Source organism: Tinamus guttatus, unplaced genomic scaffold (genome assembly GCF_059628265.1).
Source record: "Tinamus guttatus ecotype Peru unplaced genomic scaffold, ASM5962826v1 Tinamus_guttatus_pri_ptg000048l, whole genome shotgun sequence".
Lineage (NCBI taxonomy): Eukaryota > Metazoa > Chordata > Aves > Tinamiformes > Tinamidae > Tinamus > Tinamus guttatus.
The window spans coordinates 4842754-4859410 of record NW_028288582.1 but is presented as its reverse complement, the minus strand read 5'-3'; the positions used below and the strand labels follow the sequence as shown (position 1 = coordinate 4859410).

General features: G+C 36.3%; 1 protein-coding gene across 1 annotated transcript in view; it reads right to left on the bottom strand.

Annotated features, from left to right (window-relative positions):
* The window catches only part of NUDT14 (nudix hydrolase 14), a 56554-nt gene that overhangs the window by 23420 nt on the left and 16477 nt on the right, over positions 1–16657 (bottom strand). Inside the window, exon 2 of the mRNA XM_088539426.1 lies at positions 5526–5569. Coding sequence (XP_088395552.1) covers positions 5526–5569 — 44 coding nt within the window. The remainder of the gene's footprint in view (positions 1–5525; positions 5570–16657) is intronic.

Genomic DNA, 16657 nt, shown 5'->3' with positions numbered 1-16657 from the left:
AGATTTTATCCATCTGAAATCTACTGTGATAATTCTTACACGAATAGAGCATCTGAGCTCAATTTCATGATGTCGTATAATACGCTAGGACACAAAGCAGAAAAATACATACAGGATTAAGTTTCCATAAAGCCCAAACGATCTGGCAGATGAAACCGGAGAAGGAATTTAATCCGCTGCCGTAGTGTGGTCAGGGCACACGACTTCCCCGCTGTCTCCATGGCGGCCGGCTCCATCCCAGGGCTCTGCGGTGCCACGCGCGGCTCCTGCGGCCTGCGACGCAGCTCGCCCCAGAACGCGGCGGCACCCGGAAGGCAACCCGTTTGCTCAGGTAAAATCATAGCACATGGCACCAAATTCAGGACATTCAGCCATTTTTCAAGGCTGAGTTATATGAATTTTAACAAGTTGCAATAATAAAACTCCTGTATGTGATAACAACACTTGTACCTGCGGGGGACAGTACACTGTGGCAAAGACTGCCTGCAATACCTGCCAACACCCTCTTGTAACCATAATTTCCAGCATTCTTTGTGATATACAAACTATAAAGCCTAATTACTCTCTTAAATTAAAAGAAACCCATTTTATAAGACCAGAACATTACTTTCCTCCTTTTTCTACAGAAAGGATAAATGGCTTTTTAAGTCTTTTTTCCATCAAGATCTCTTAACTCAGGGCCTGTTAGCAAGCCAGTGTGCCATGTGCCATTGACATTCTGCTCAAGACACAATATAACAAGGGTAGAAGAACTGGCACAGTTGAAAGGTTTTTAGTCCAAATGTCTTTTCCTTGTCACATGATTATTTTCAGCGTTACAAGAAACTCACGTAACAATCTTGTATGCAATTCAGTCTCACTTCTTTTAGAATATGTTTTGGACTGATTTTCTCCTACTTTTACATACAAAAGTAGCCATGATTTTGTATTATATCTATTCACAACACTACTTGATAGCTGTCCTTTTACATGTCGACTAGCATACTGTATGGTTATGGTCCTGTTCTCAGACATTATTACTTTAAGCACAAAAGCAGGCACATGACTGTACATTGACCTTCATCTGTTCCCAAATTATGTCTTTCAAAAGCCTTGAATCTGTTTAAGGAGAGGTGCTGAAACTTGAAACGAACTAGGTCTATTGACGCATGAAGTAGGTGAATGTAAAACTTAAGTATTATATTTCAAGCTCTTACTGTACCAAATACAACAAGATTAGGATAAAGGAGAATATAACTGGACCATGAGTCTGGTTTTAGAAGAAAATGTTTTGTTATAGGCATAGATGATTAGTTGGCAATATTTGGTATGTTTCTACCTCCAATTAGAAATTGCTATAAATCAGTAAATGGAAAATGTCCTCCTGGTCAGTTGTTATTTTTAATAGCAGTGATCTTTAAAAAAACAAACAAACAAATACATGCAACAACTAAGATCTTTACTTAGTTCTGACAGGCCCCAATATAAGAAGCATCTTGAAACACATTGCACTTAATGTGAAAAAGAAACATATTGCATTTAAGTGTTCATTTCTTGCACTCCAGGTCATTTTTGCAAGCATGTTTCACAATAAACAAACACTTCAGTCAGTTACTTTACTGAATAAGGTAACTGCACTAAGTGTATTTTGGATGTGTTACTACCCAAACCAGCACATGCAGAATTACGTAACACTTAGGAGCAACACCTCAATAAACTTGTTATATAATTTTAATAAAAAAGGAATAATAAAGGACTATTACTTTTCTTCTTTCATTTTTAGTAGTCTTCAGTGTTATTTCTATAGATATAATAAATGAGTTCTGATAGTGTATGCTCTTCAAAGCAACATTAACTTGAATGCAATTCTGCAGGACTAGAAGAGGAAATATGTTATTTTCACATAGATAAATGGCCTGCAAGTTAACAAATCTCTTGAAAAGTTGGTAAGTTTTTGACAATTGTCAGAGGGGAAATGTAACATTGATTGTGAGCATTTAATCTACTGAAAAAAGTACACTCAGGCTGGATGGGACTTCCAGAAATGTGATTCAGCCTCCTGCCCAAGGCAGGACAAACTTAGAAGTTTTATCTGGTTTCTCAGGGACTTCTCCAGTCAAGTTTTGACCTTCTTCAAGGATGATGTTCCTCAGCCTCCCTGGATGAACTGTTCAGGGCTTAACTGCTCTCTGTCGGTATGTGTTCTTGTGTTGGGGAGACAATCTTTCCACTGCAATGTGAACCCAAATTTGGTAGAAATGTTGCCTTTTCTGTCTCTACTGATACTCAGCTGCTTTTTGGCAACAGAGGTTTTGCGGATCTGCCACAGTAACTATTTGTTGTGTCAGCTGGTAAACAATTTTGCATTAAAAAAACCCAACACACACACAGAACAACAACACTGACATGGAGGGATTGAGAATAAGCAATTATTTGTTTAGCATAAATTACAAACTAAGCATAGCAGAGGGGATTCCAGGACTGATATTCTACTTCTGACTGCTCTTGAGCTTTAGAAAGCTCAGGACCCACACACCGAATCTCACTCTGCCTAAGCCTGCACCTGCTCAAGCCAATATCAATAACTAAGAAAAGAAACTCTCACATAATCTGCACTATTTCATCTTGTGTCAACGTTATGTTAGCTTTCATTTGGTTAAATCTTTTTGTATTGCATCCTACTGCAATATATTGTCAGATTTTAAAAGTGACTCACACCTAAGGTGACGATTGCAGTTTTTTTGTTTTTGTCTTTATGTGATCTGAACAGTTGAAAAGAATAAATTCATACAAAAGTAACTTTTAGTAGTTTTAGCAGTTTAGCAGTTTTAGCAGTAATCTCTGCTGTCAAATGTTTTCCTGTATCAAGTTTATATTCTGATACAAATTTACTAATTTTGGCTTATTCTGACTTCATTTGAAACGGGAAGAAACACAGATGTCTGAAAGGAACCGAACATACAAGTTCACTGCTACACAGTAATGAGAGGAGCCTCAAGGACACGTTTACCTGTGCCACTGATAGAGAGTGCCAGATGAACACAGGGTCAGTGTCTGTATAATGACTTGCACAATGATTTTTTTGTTAAATATCATTAAATTCATCATACACATGAACTATATGTAAATATATAACTTCTTATGTATCTATATACACATATACATCTATATGCATATACATACATATATATATACACATGCGTATACATATATATATATACACACAGACCTAGCATCCTGATGTGCATGTTCAATTGAAGTAAATAATCTGAGTTAAAAAAAATCCTGGCATTTCAAGGCACTACAGCATTTTCAGAAGTAAAACAAATTTTGAATACTTCCAAGAAAACTGTCTTACTTATGCGACATATCGACAAAGTCCTCAAAGCGACAGCTACTTCCCAACTTCATGGACCAGGACGTGCATACAAGAAGCCCCTACTCTTACTGACTATTACTCTGTCCTCTTTGAGTCCTCTAATTATGATGTCCTCTTGCTCTTGGCTTTTAATAATAGATCCTATATGATCCTATATGAACACATTTTAACATAATTGCTTTAATATCTTCCCATCTTTTAAAAATCACAGCTCTGATAAAAGGGGAAAAACTACATGCCACTGTGCAAAAGTATGATTTTAGTTTAAAGAACTAATGCAAGAACTACTTAGTAATACTGAAAAGAAAAAGGAACTATTTCCATAATAATCTTTGTGCATGTGTTTGTTTAATGTTCCAGAACAAATATGAACAGTCTTCACAGTATCAATAGTAAAACCAATTTTTTATAAAATCAAAGACAGTAACTATACCACAAATAACAAAATTTAGACCAGAATGAAACAGAGAAACCATCAGACAATTGCAGAGGGAAAGCTTAGCCATGCAAGCAGCCACAAACAGTCCTATGAACATACAAATGTCAGACTTTAATGCATTATACAGGATCTTGAACCTGACTAGGCTATATGGTAATAATTGGCTTCACATTAAAGACAGAATTTATGCAAAAATATGGATTTTCTATACGAAAAGCTCATGTTATTTCTTCAGTTTCACAACTTGCAATGAATTTACTTGTAAAGTGTGTTACACATGCTACAGTTCAACAGTAGTCACTAGTAAGTTAGGATGGCAGCTGTTGTACATCTGAAGCTAACAAATGTTATGTGACCAGAGATGACTGGCATGACATGTGGCTGTAGCCTTTTTATACAGTTATGTTCTCAAATATTTTAAAAATGTCCACCAAAGTCCTTCAGAAATACTGTTCCCAAGAACTTCATGGAAAAAAATATCCTTTAATATTTACCCCACTCAGCTGCATATACTAACAATGATAAACTAAAGTTGAAGAAAATAATAATAATAAAATAATTTATCCTTTAGGAAGTCACGCTCTTCTCCTTATTGTGACTTGAAGCTGGATTCACTTGCTTGAAAATAGAGGGCATGTGTTACATTTCCAGCAATCAATTATCATCCCAGCCTTTTTATCTCTGACCATAAATCTAGCACATGCCCATCTGGATAGAAAAATTGCAAACACAAAACTGTCTTCAAGATGAATTCCAAAAGCAAGTGTGAATTTCTGTATTAAAATATCTCTCCTTTTTTTTTTTGTCCTTATTCTCAAATATTACAAGCATTTTAATCAATCTAATATTTTCCTGGTCTTCCTGGAACTTTTACCCTCTTAATCTTTATATTGATAAAAAATGTTGCAACCACTGTATGTGAATCTCAGGCATCCACACATAAGGATACTCCCTGAAAGGATTTAAAGAATTCTGACAGAGAAAAAATTCCAAAGTGCAGTTGATTTTACCAACTTATTTCACACTCAAGAAGAATAGTTATCCAAAGATTACTCTGGTTATGAGTCATAATTCTTTTGCTATTGATACTTTGCTTCATTTTTTTATATTTGATAGTTAGAAAATATTTTTCTGGGGAAAAAGTTGTTACCTCTGCTTTTATCTTTATTTTTCAGTTAAATAAATTTTCAGTGAGTAGATTAAATCTTAATACATTCAAAATAGACAAATATTTTAGCATTCAATAAAGCTGCGACTGGGTCTGTTTTACATATTCCCTATTTGCTATTATTTTGTATCAGCTGATCCTTGAAGTGCAGACCCTCTTTTTCTTCCCTGATAAGATAAATACAACTTGAAAGACAGAATAAAGTCACTGACCATTTATTTCTTCCTGTGTGCTTACGAGAAGATTTTAGTGTGCAGAAGAAATGCTACAAAAGTACTCATTTTCAAAGTTACTTGAATTAGGCTTTGCCTGAAATATCATCATTATGTAGCACTGATGGAAGGGAAAAAAAAGTTAGTGTGGTTTGTTGAATTTGTTCAAACCTAAAACAGAGGTTACCTTATTGCAAATAGGTCACAGAGTCACACAAGAAGTGACACTTTAACAATAACTTGGAGGATAAAGAAGAGTTTCAACACAGTAGGATTTGGCCTATCAAAGATAATATGGAGTGAAATACATGGAAAGGCAAAGGGAAATAACGTGTTTCCATCTGTTACCTGTCATGTGTCCTCATAAAGTCCCACACCTTCTTAGAGCCATTCTGAGGAAAGAAAAAAAAATGCATCAGTGAAATGAATTTCAAGTGAAAACTCACTGAAATTAAATTAAATAACATTTTAACAAGAATTTCTTGCAAAACTTGCTGCAGTTGGTTTTATTTATGAAAACCTTTTCCTTGATTTTGATGATCTGTATTACATAAGTTGAGAATTGCCATGAGGAGATCCTGTTGTGGATCAAGAGCTTTGATCCACAGTATCACACTGACAGTTAAAGCAAGTCTTGCTTTTTGCAAGTCAAAGCAAGACTTTGGACCCAATCCTGGCCATAGCAATGACTACAAAACCCACATCTAATTACTCAGGTGCTAGGAAGCTATAAATTTTCACCAGTAAAATAATCTATGGATGTAATTTCTTTGATGTTGCCTGCCCAGCAACGTTGTTGTTATAGCTGGACATAATAGCTCAGCATTTACTTCTTACCCAAACCCATCTGGGATCCAGGAAAAAGACATCCTTCCCTCTAACACCCTAAGAGACCCAAACTACAGTTTTGTCCATGGTGCATGTCTAACACAAAGTGACAGCATTCCATTCCACATAAGTGAGTTTACCCAACTGCTTATATTCAACCTTGCTTGTGGTCATGGTTTCTGTTTTTTAATGGTAGGCTTAATGTATAGTGCAAGAACTGGGAGACATAGAGTGAATGATTTTCTCAAGCCTGAGAGGGTTTGTCTACCTTGTAGATGTACTTCGTGATTCGGATTTTGGTCTCCAGCATCATGACATATATTGGCAACTTCCCTTCACTCCTAGCAAGTAATGTCATGTTGGTCTTGAACTGTCAGACACCAGATAGGCATAGAATTTCTGAACACATTTGCAACAGATTTATGTCTCTGTTTGGACATCTCATAAACAGTGATTCTCAGTAGTTGCTGTGCTACTATTCATGCTACTACTTGCAAGTCATCTTGGACCAATTTCTCTCCTCTGCTACCTTAAAAAGAATTAAACTTACTGTAGCAAAGCCGAACCTAACCCATGAAAACAAATATTTTTTCCACTGTTAAATAGTTTTCTAATCATATATGTGAATACATAGTTAGCAGTTAACAGAGACACATATATGATGTTGTACATACTTCTTAGAACTACGACTATTTTTCAGTTGAAATATGACTCAGAGATTTCTCTCCAAGGTCATTTTGAAATCTGTATAAGATATCAGCATTTGACTAACAAAAATTCTTTTGGTTGCTACTTTCTTCTCCTTTCTGATAAAAGAAGAGACTTGCTGAAAATCTAGTTACCTAAAAATATACTTTATATGAAGAGCAATAGAACCTACCTATTACAAAGTATCCTTAGATGGACAATCAAGCCCTGAGCAACTGGTTAATGATTTAAAGCAGGTAAATGTGAGCAACGAAAGAAGAATCAAGTTCAGTTGGTGGGTAAAGGTGCCAACCAATATAGACAGGCCCTTCAGCTCTATTACAGATGTCATGGCTACCAAGTACACAACAGCTGGTGGGGATTAGATAACAAGCACTCTGGTTCAGAGATTAAGCTCCTGAGCTTTATGAGTTTACCAAGCGTTTTGGAAGAGTGACTGTTTGCTTGCTAGCAGGGTTTTCCTTCATTCCCACAGCTCTAATTATAAACAGTTGTTCACCTCAAGAGAAACTCTAGTCTACTCTTCCATCAGTGCCTGCACATAACTTCTGTTAGCACTGACAGGAATCGCACGCGTGGATCGGAAGGAGAAGCCAAGTCATTGTTTAAAGGAAACATTACGTTGAAAGAGAAACAAAGACAGCAAATTCTCAGTAAGAACTGAGATGTTAAAGCCCTTATTCAACAAGATGAGTGTATATCCAATCTGTTTGGATTCCCAGCACCTGATGAGTGGTACAGCTTTGAACTTAATAGCATAGATCAATGATGTGTAGCAAGATAAATTTAAGATATTAATTGTATAAGGTCCTCTTAATCCTTAATAATAAGGTTTATTTCTGCCTAAAACACTTTTATTTGTGAGATTTTCTCTTGTTTGCAGATTAATGTGCAATTTGTTATTTGCCAGGAGTAGTCTGGGAAACTGTGGGCTAGACATAATGTCTTTTGCATCTACCATCACACTGGTTCTCCAGCTTCAACCCTCTCCTTCCCCAGATGGTAAGATATGCTGCCATCCTTCCCACCTTTGCAGTGTCAGTTTGGGAGAAATGTGAGTGTTCAGCTGACGGAGAAGACCAAAGGAAAAAAAAAAAAAAAAAAAAAAGAAGACGAAAGGAAAGAAAAGTCTCTGAATCAGTGCTATTTTAGGATTAATTTAGGCAATTAATCTTTTGATACTACTTCCTATGCTATGAATCTGGCAGTAATACTCCTGGCCCGTTCTTCCTGATAGCATTCTGCAAATTATAGAACCTGACTGCCATAAGGCACTTATGAAAGAGTTTCAAAAAGCCAAGGAAAATTATACCCTGGAGAACAAACCTCATACAGATGGGATCCATCAGATCTGAATGCCCTCTTCTCATGGATGAACCCCATTAACATTAAAAGAATCTGCCTTACAGACGTATACATGAACTTTAACAGAAAGTAAAGGAAATATAATAAATAAAAAATAATTTAAGCAGAAAACAATAATCTATTTTCTAATTGGTTGAAGAGCACATAAAGTATTTTCCCTAGAACACAGGTTTGTTTTTGATTAGTTTAAGACATCAATTCAAAACCAGGTACAGGCTAAATTAATTTGAATCTATCCATGATACTGGTTATCATCATATGCTCTGACTGGACAACGTTGTTAAGCTTTTTCTGGCCTTATTTGAAAAAAAAATCCATTATAAAATATGATCAACTTGCACCTGTCCAAATAAATAAATCAATAAACAAATGAAACATTCCAACATCTCATTGTTTACAGTGGCAGAAACTCAAATGAGCACCATTCATGCTCTATTGTCCAAGTCAACTGTAATTTGAATCCAACTGTATGGAGTTGAGTTTCTATTGTACCCAATGTGTGGTTCTTTCCTAACAGACTAGTAGGAAGGTTGCTAATTATTAATAGCATGTAAACAGTTACCAATGGATCTTATGCTGCTTTACATACTTTACAGAACATTAATTTTAGCTAGTTTCCAACCAACTATGTCAAGCTGGATGTAGTATCTCTATCTTATATGTCCTACAAGACAAAAAAAAAAGTATTTGCAGAAACTGATCAAGATTCATACTTTTAAAAGTTAAACAGCCACAATTATTTGTTAAACCAAACTATTCCATTCCACATACCCCGGCTTTTGCTTTGATAAAGCTCTGCTCTCATCACAACTACCGATAGTTGCAAAGAAATAAAGGTAGCAATGATCAAGGTTGCTCCCCAAAACAAGAAGCACTTTTGTGACACACAAAAAATCTCAAACGCTTAATCTCTTTCACTTTAATAAATATATATTTGTATATTTATAAAATAGTCCATTTTCCAATGTATAAGGAATGATCAAAGTATCTTTCAATGAAGCAAGAGAAGTAACTGTAATAGATCACTGTGAAATCTGAACACCAATGATGGCAAGAAGAAAGGAATCTATTATTACATTTTAAACAGATTTAAACAAATTATCCTTCAATTAGGAAATGTTCACTGTGATGTTTTACAAAGATTAATATGTCAGCAGTGCTTTTTATTAGTTTTTATCTGTTTAGAATGGCAGTTCTGGTACTCCAATAATTGTGTATCATGAATTTGATTTAGTAAACCTTTAATTGCAAAGTAATCACACTCCAGTTCTGTGCTCAGTGACCAGGTTCTGTCATGCTGCAATGCTGAACTCGTGCATATAGTATGTGCCAATTAATAAAGCTGTATTCCAGGAGAGGCAGCTTGCAAGATGACTTGGTTTCATATTACACAGCAGAAAGATTACTTGCATAAGCACAAAATGCATAATAAAGCCATATCAGGTCAGATGAAACACCCATCTTGCCCAGTATCATCTCTCTAACAGTGGATGCCTAGAGGAAAAATTAGGAATAGAGGAAGCATACAACAATGCTTCCCCAGGATCTCTTCCAGGCTTTGAGAAAAGGCAGTTGAAGGGTTGAAGGACATCAAAAGACAAGTAGCAATCAAATTAAACATATATATATTATATATATATATATATATTTCTTTCTCCTCCTGGAAAAGCAAGCATACATGATCAAATCTAAACTATTTGAATGTGCCAAATTAGTGTGTCACAAATCCTGCTTATCTCGGCTACAGGTCTGACTTCACAGTGGCACTGACAGCTTTGTCAGAATTACAGCAGTACACTGTTTGCTTCACAGTCACACAGCAACTTGACCCCTTTCAGTTCAAGTGGTTACAGAACAACCATCTGCTGTGAAGCCAGTGTTTGACCATGGATGTGACTTCAGCAGTTGAGATTCCTACAAGCAGAGGGCTCTTCATGATGCTGTTCATATCTGACCACCACATTCTCTGTCCTCTCTCCATCCTTGCAGCTATTTTCTAATACTCTCCCTGCGCATTGCCACAAACCTCTCTTAAACTTTTTTAATACCATCAGTTACAGGTAACTTCTCTGAAGCCTCTAAACAGAATACTTGGCAATTCTTGATCCAAACTACGCCTGTCCCCCGCTAAAATGGTTGGCGACTCACTCCACTTGGAATATAGCCATACTCCAATTTCCTCCACCTGCTTAGGCAATATAGCATCTAAACAGCACTGCCAAACAACTGTCAGAATAAATATGCAAAGGCTAACCACTTTTAGCAGGTCCATTTCAGAGCTGGCAGCCAGCATCTACAGATTACCCCCAGGTGGCTGCCCTTACTGCAGAAAGTCAAGAGGATTTAGCCCAGTCTAGGGAATAAAGAAGGTAAAGGGTGAGCTATACTAATAAAGCGAATGTTTTGTTAAACACCAACAAACAAGCCCTGACTACATGTCCTCAAAACTTGTGTTAATCTCCATGACTGTCTCCTTGTGTGGGTACTTCTTCCTTCCTCCTGTTAGCACACGGTAACAAATGTACCTGTGTTAACACCGGCCGGCAAAGCTCCAGGCCGTACGGCAGCACCGCTTCCCATTCCTGCCTGCCCAGGTTCTGCTTCGGAGCTGCATCCCACCTCACCGTCTCGGTGTTCCTCGTTAGGCCTCTTCACCAGAGCAGGAAACCCCAGCTCTCTGATCCTACGGTGACACTGGATATGCTCTAAAACAACAGAGTTGAATGTCTTCCTCCTCCTCTTCCCTGAGGGCAGCACCAGTAGCTCTTGAATCAGTTTATATTTGAGCTAAGGAAGCATTTTTCAGGGATTTTCTTGCACCTGTTATACTGGCGTGTTTTCTATTTACTCTTAAGGGTATATGTCGTAATTTTCAAACAACTGTTAAAATAAGGCTATCTAACATAACTCCTCAATAGGCAGCTTTACAGGGACAGATTTCTTGTAGTTACTTTATTCGGAAGTCCAGACCATTCAAACAAATCAAAAGTTGTATCACAATTGCACCAATTTAAATGACAGCCAGGCTTGTTTTAATATCACTGGTCAGACAATATGACTGAAACAAAAAATGTACTTTTAAAAACTCTACGTTTTACCTATTTCATTTTCCTTTATTTAAAGTATGGAAAAGTACTGAACTGATGGCATTGGCTAATTACATCTCCCATGTTTATCTTCAGAAAAGTGCTGCTTGGACAAGCAATAGCAAAGCTTCCAAGTCCTGTGTAGTCACAGCAGTATCATTGCAAAGGGGTTCACAGATTTTTGTAGATATTTGAGGAAACTGATAAAAGGGTAAGCAGGCCACTCGCTTAGGATGTTGGAGGTCTCCGAAATGTGTATATATGTCCAAAATAAGTAAATCAACCTCACATACGTCACTAGAAAAGAAAAAAAAAAACCTTTCCATGACAATGATTAACTTCTTATTGTTTACATTACAGGAGAGACAACAAGGGGATTGGTGACCTATTGTGATAGGCACTAAACACATATGGTGGGCACAGTTCCTGCTCAGAGCTCACAATTCAGTCAGAAGGCAGACAAAGTCAGTGTAAACAAACAAGAGGCAGTTAAGGACGAAAGGCAAACATATTATGGTATAGATAAGCTACATGCACAAGTTATGACACTTAAAATGACACACCAGTAATGATCCTCTAGTCCATACCAGTTGGACTGGATGTAAAGCAGTCATCCAAGAAATAAATGTCCCATGTTTGTGAAAAAAAAAATCCTGAGGTTGATGTAATTATAGCACAAAAACAACTTTGTCCTCACTGCTCCAGCTACTCTGTTTCCACAGTTCTAAGACACAAAGGCAATTAATGTGCTTAATGCAAAGGGATTATGACCATTCATTGTGCAATAAAATAGTGACACTATAGGCAAAGAAAAACAGATAAGAGAATTAATTGGCAAATAATGGTTTTAACCAAGTCTGCAGTGCCAAGCCAGTGTGCAGTCCCTGTTTAATCATTTACATGTAACAAAGCAGGAAAACTCCCTAGAGGGATAATCATATTCTGTTTTCTTCTGTTCTCAATTATTTTTAAGCTATGAGTATATATATTTTTTTCTTTAAAAACAAGTCTTAAACTTGTTTTTTATTGCAGGCATTTCCCAATTCAACCCACCTTCCATAAACTTATTTATACTGTTCAGCATCACCTCTTTCTATACAGAAGTTCGCTATGTTCTCTCGCTGAACTACTCGTTGCCCCGATGCGCATGGCAAGGAAACAGCACCTCAGCGTTTTAGCAGACTGGTTTGGTCAGGATAATCAACACGGGCTGTACAACTGGGGAGCCCAAATAGCAGACTCGCAAAGCTGGACAAAAATCTTTATCAATTGAGTCCGTTCTGCAGCTTCCCGTCATCCTTACTTTCTTAAATTGGCTTTAATGTTTTTCTCACTTTTTATGATGAATAAACACAGCCAATTAAAATGAATAAAAGCAGCACATTATCTTTTTTTCTTTTGTTTTTAATAAAAAATGCTCCTATAATGGGAAAACATGCCCTGAAGTACATGTGCATTAGCCCCTGCTTCTCTTTCAGTCACAGTTATCAGCTTAAACGGAGCAGACATCCCCTGTAACGAACCTAGCAAGGCTGCAGATACTGGATGCTACAAGCTAAGCCTCACTCACCCCTCTGTAAATGAATTCTTCCCCCTCTACAGAAGTGTCCTTATCAGTTGAATTTTCCTTCTTACATTTCTTTTTTCCAGCTTAAGGGAATCAGATGTCACATCTACAGCAATTTTCAGTGGAAACAAATGAGGATGTATAATCTAATACAGACCATTTCTTGACACCTTAATTATTAATGCACTAAAATTGTTGTTATGTACAGATAATACATAAATGTTTCCAATGTCACAATGATGTGTGTGCAGAAATTGCATTTCCAAGTCAAACTCAAGTCCCAATACTTGAGTCCCAATGCTTTTCACCACCATATCATAAAATTATTGATCAAATTACCTTGCATTGTCTGAATAATTTTCAGGGTATTTTTAGCACTCTGCCACACACACACAAAAAAGTAAATAATAGTAAAACAGAAGTGTTTATGTCAAGAAAATCATCTACCCCATGGCTTGGTATTCTTTTTTGTTTAAAAAAATAAAGCACTAGTGATGAACCTGGTATTGTGAAATCCATATAAACAACAGAACTTATACTGGAAAAGACAGCTAAAGCAAGTTTGAACTTGTAAAAGTTTCCAAATAAAATGAAATACTTCTTCCACATGCTTTAAAAGTTTCATTGTTTCTCATCAAATACCTTTTTTTGATTAATATGATAGAGGAGAAAGGACTATTTTCTAACTTTTTTTTATTTATGGAAACTAGAGAGCTGCCATGCTGTATCTAAAAATCTTCATCCACAAATAACAGTGCAAAAGAGAAGTTGGAAATTGAAGGAAATTCATATTAAACTTTTTCATCTGAAAAAGAACTATTCTGAACAGAAGACTGTTTAAAATATTTAAAGCAACAGCTTATCACAGGTCTTGCCTATAAGAAAGGTTTGATTTGTGATAAGCAAGAAAAGCTTTTTCTCATATTTTATAGAAAGTATTACACGTCTTTCAAACTGAAAGTATTTTCATCTAACATAAAAACATGCAGCTCCTAAAAAAAAAGTTATTTTAATTTACACATGTTGAGAGGTGATGCTCTTTTCTTCCTTTCTTCGTACATGTAACCATATTAGTGAACTGTCTTAGCACATTAACTATTAATTTAAAACAGAAGGATTTCTGTGAAACTCCCGTGGTCTGAGGGTAGGGTTCCACAGCTGCCTAAGGCAACCTAAATTCAGGCTGTTCCCCTGTCTACCCAAACTGCACATCTCTGCTCTGACCCCTACTCCAGCACCAGCATTTCTGTAACAGCAGCAGTGAGCTGGTCAGAGAAGTAGGAAAAAAATGTGCCTTACAAAAATAGACAGATTTAAATTCTCATTTTTGAGTAACTAGCATTGGTATTATAGTATTGGTATTATACATTAAATTTTCACCTATTCAACAAAATAGCCTTGGTCTAGCTAAAATTATTCCAAGAGTATAGAGATACATCTGATAAGGACTGTTTAGGAGAAAGACACATGCACTCAAAAAGGTCTAAATTACAATATTAGTCCACACCCACTAATCCACCCCATCGGACTGCACATGCTGAAGTAAATGAAGCCTCATCTTCAAAAGCAATTTGCAGAATTACTTGCTGATGTTGAAGAACTACTTCAAAAGATTTTTAAGTGTTATGGAATTTCACTGTTTTTTAAACAAGCCACTGTTTAAGCTCAAGAGGAAAGGGGAGGTGTCTGGTTTTTAAACAAAGCTTTCAAGATTTCATTACTAAACTATCCAGAATGTTTATTTTAAAAGTATTATGATTACAAATAATGGTGCCTTGCAGTTTTTAACTTACCAGTATTCAAATGTCTCAGGCAAAAAACACTGACTTTAGTGCCTTGGGGAGCTGCATCAAAAAATACAGGTTGATGACTTCTCAATAACCTATAAAATGATTTTTATATCTAATATGCAGACCACTGTTGTTAATTGACTTTCACTGACAATATTAATAATTTCACAACTGAAACTAAATCTAGTGAGGTTCATGGGAACGACTTACTCACTAGCATGCCAGCTCAAGCTGACACAGCAGTTGGGGCTGCAAGGCAAATCTTACTACACACTCCATGTAAAAGGATCCTGAACTCGAGATAAAGGTGCTAAGCTCTGTGTTACAACAGACTCTTTGAGGCATGGACTTGATTTCCTATATGAAATTAGTTAGAAGATCCTGACTCACTTCTTGAAGAAGTCATAAGATGTTTCAGTACAGACCACACCGGGGATACTTGAAGAGACATAAAACCTAGGGTCCCAGACTACAATTTTTACAACCCATATCAATTTTCCCTTCAAAGTGAGGGTTATTCTGGTAGAAGTTTGCAACAAAACTGCAAACAGATGGTTGTGGCAACACTGTTCAAAGGTGCAATTTTTTCACACTTTAGGAGGTAAAATAAACAAGGGAGAACATATTAATTTATTCAACTGTTAATGCAATACTGGGCCAAGCCACTTTGTTCATTTTATGTACATCAACTGCCAGAACAATTACAACTAAGATACCTGATGTGTAAGTAAACTTTCTCTTATAATCCCCTGGAAGTTTACTTTCAGGTCACAGTTTGTTTTTTGTGTGTACTTTTCAACAATGGAGTTGTTGCAGTTTAGCAGTTTAGCTTGGCATTCAGCTATCAGTAAGATCACTTACCTTTGAATGAAATTTATAAAACATGAAAATGGAGCATATATGAATATATTAAGTCAAATTTCCTTGCTATCTTTTTTTTTCTGCTTTTCATGTGCAACATCATTAAGAGCAATTGCATGTACATATCAAACGTGCCTTATTCCACAGTAAAAATTAGTAACATACCAAAAACTATACCATAAAAAATGAAGATAAGCTACTTGCATTAAGAAACATGATACTCACAGAGGTCCAATTTATAACTCTTCTCACTAACATCATTTTACTGCCAGGTCATCATATAACTTAAATTTATACCTTGAGATACAGATGAGCTCCTCTGCAGTACCAAGTTAACTCCAATAAAGTAAACAATTGCTAATAGGTTGAGATTTCAAAAACAAGCTGCTATTAACATATTTAATAAAAATTACAACACTTAAGTATTAAACTGTTATGAGTTTTACCTCAATTCCTATAATATTACTGACTTTGCCTATATTTTCAAAATTTTCACTAAACTATGTTTTCCCTCAAAAGCCTGTCAACAACCTTTCTTATTGTGTGAAGATGAAACAAATATACGCTTTCCAGATTTCAGAAAATTTCTACCACTACTTTTTCTTTAAGTGATAGTAAAGTAGGAAACCCAAAACTTTGACTGGACTTAGTTAAGAAATAACATTGTAGTAAAGAGAGACGATTTCACAGTGAAATCATCTGCAAATCGTACATTCAGTTGATGTGACAGAAAGTATTCTTCTGTAAATTTTATTTTCTAAAATGTTTCTAAAACAAATGTTTTACACCATATACATTCTTGCTGTAAAACTACAGAGGTCATTCAGCTGGTATTTACATAATCTTTTTCCTATTTTTTTACGTTAACTGTTAAAGGAAAAATTCACCCTCCCTTCTTCTCTAGTCTTCCCCATGGTCTCCTGTTTGCGAACACCACAAACATTTCTACAACCACACATGGAGCCACAATAACAATGTAATCTGGTTAAAACAACCCCAGCACAAAGCTCCTCCATCCTAGTCATGGTGTCTCTGCATAAATGCAGGTACCACACAGCAGGAGAGGCCGGCATGGAGATAAAGCCAAGCTGCTGGCATGGAGGGAGGCTTTCTTCCTCGCTGGCACAGCCTGGTTTAACACTGGCAAATTGCTATAGCCACATCACTCAACCACTTCACTTGGTTTTATTATTATTTTTTTCTTTCCATGATAAGTGCTACCTGGAACTTCATTGCTTACCTTCTGCAAAGCTGATCTGGCAAAATGGCTGACTT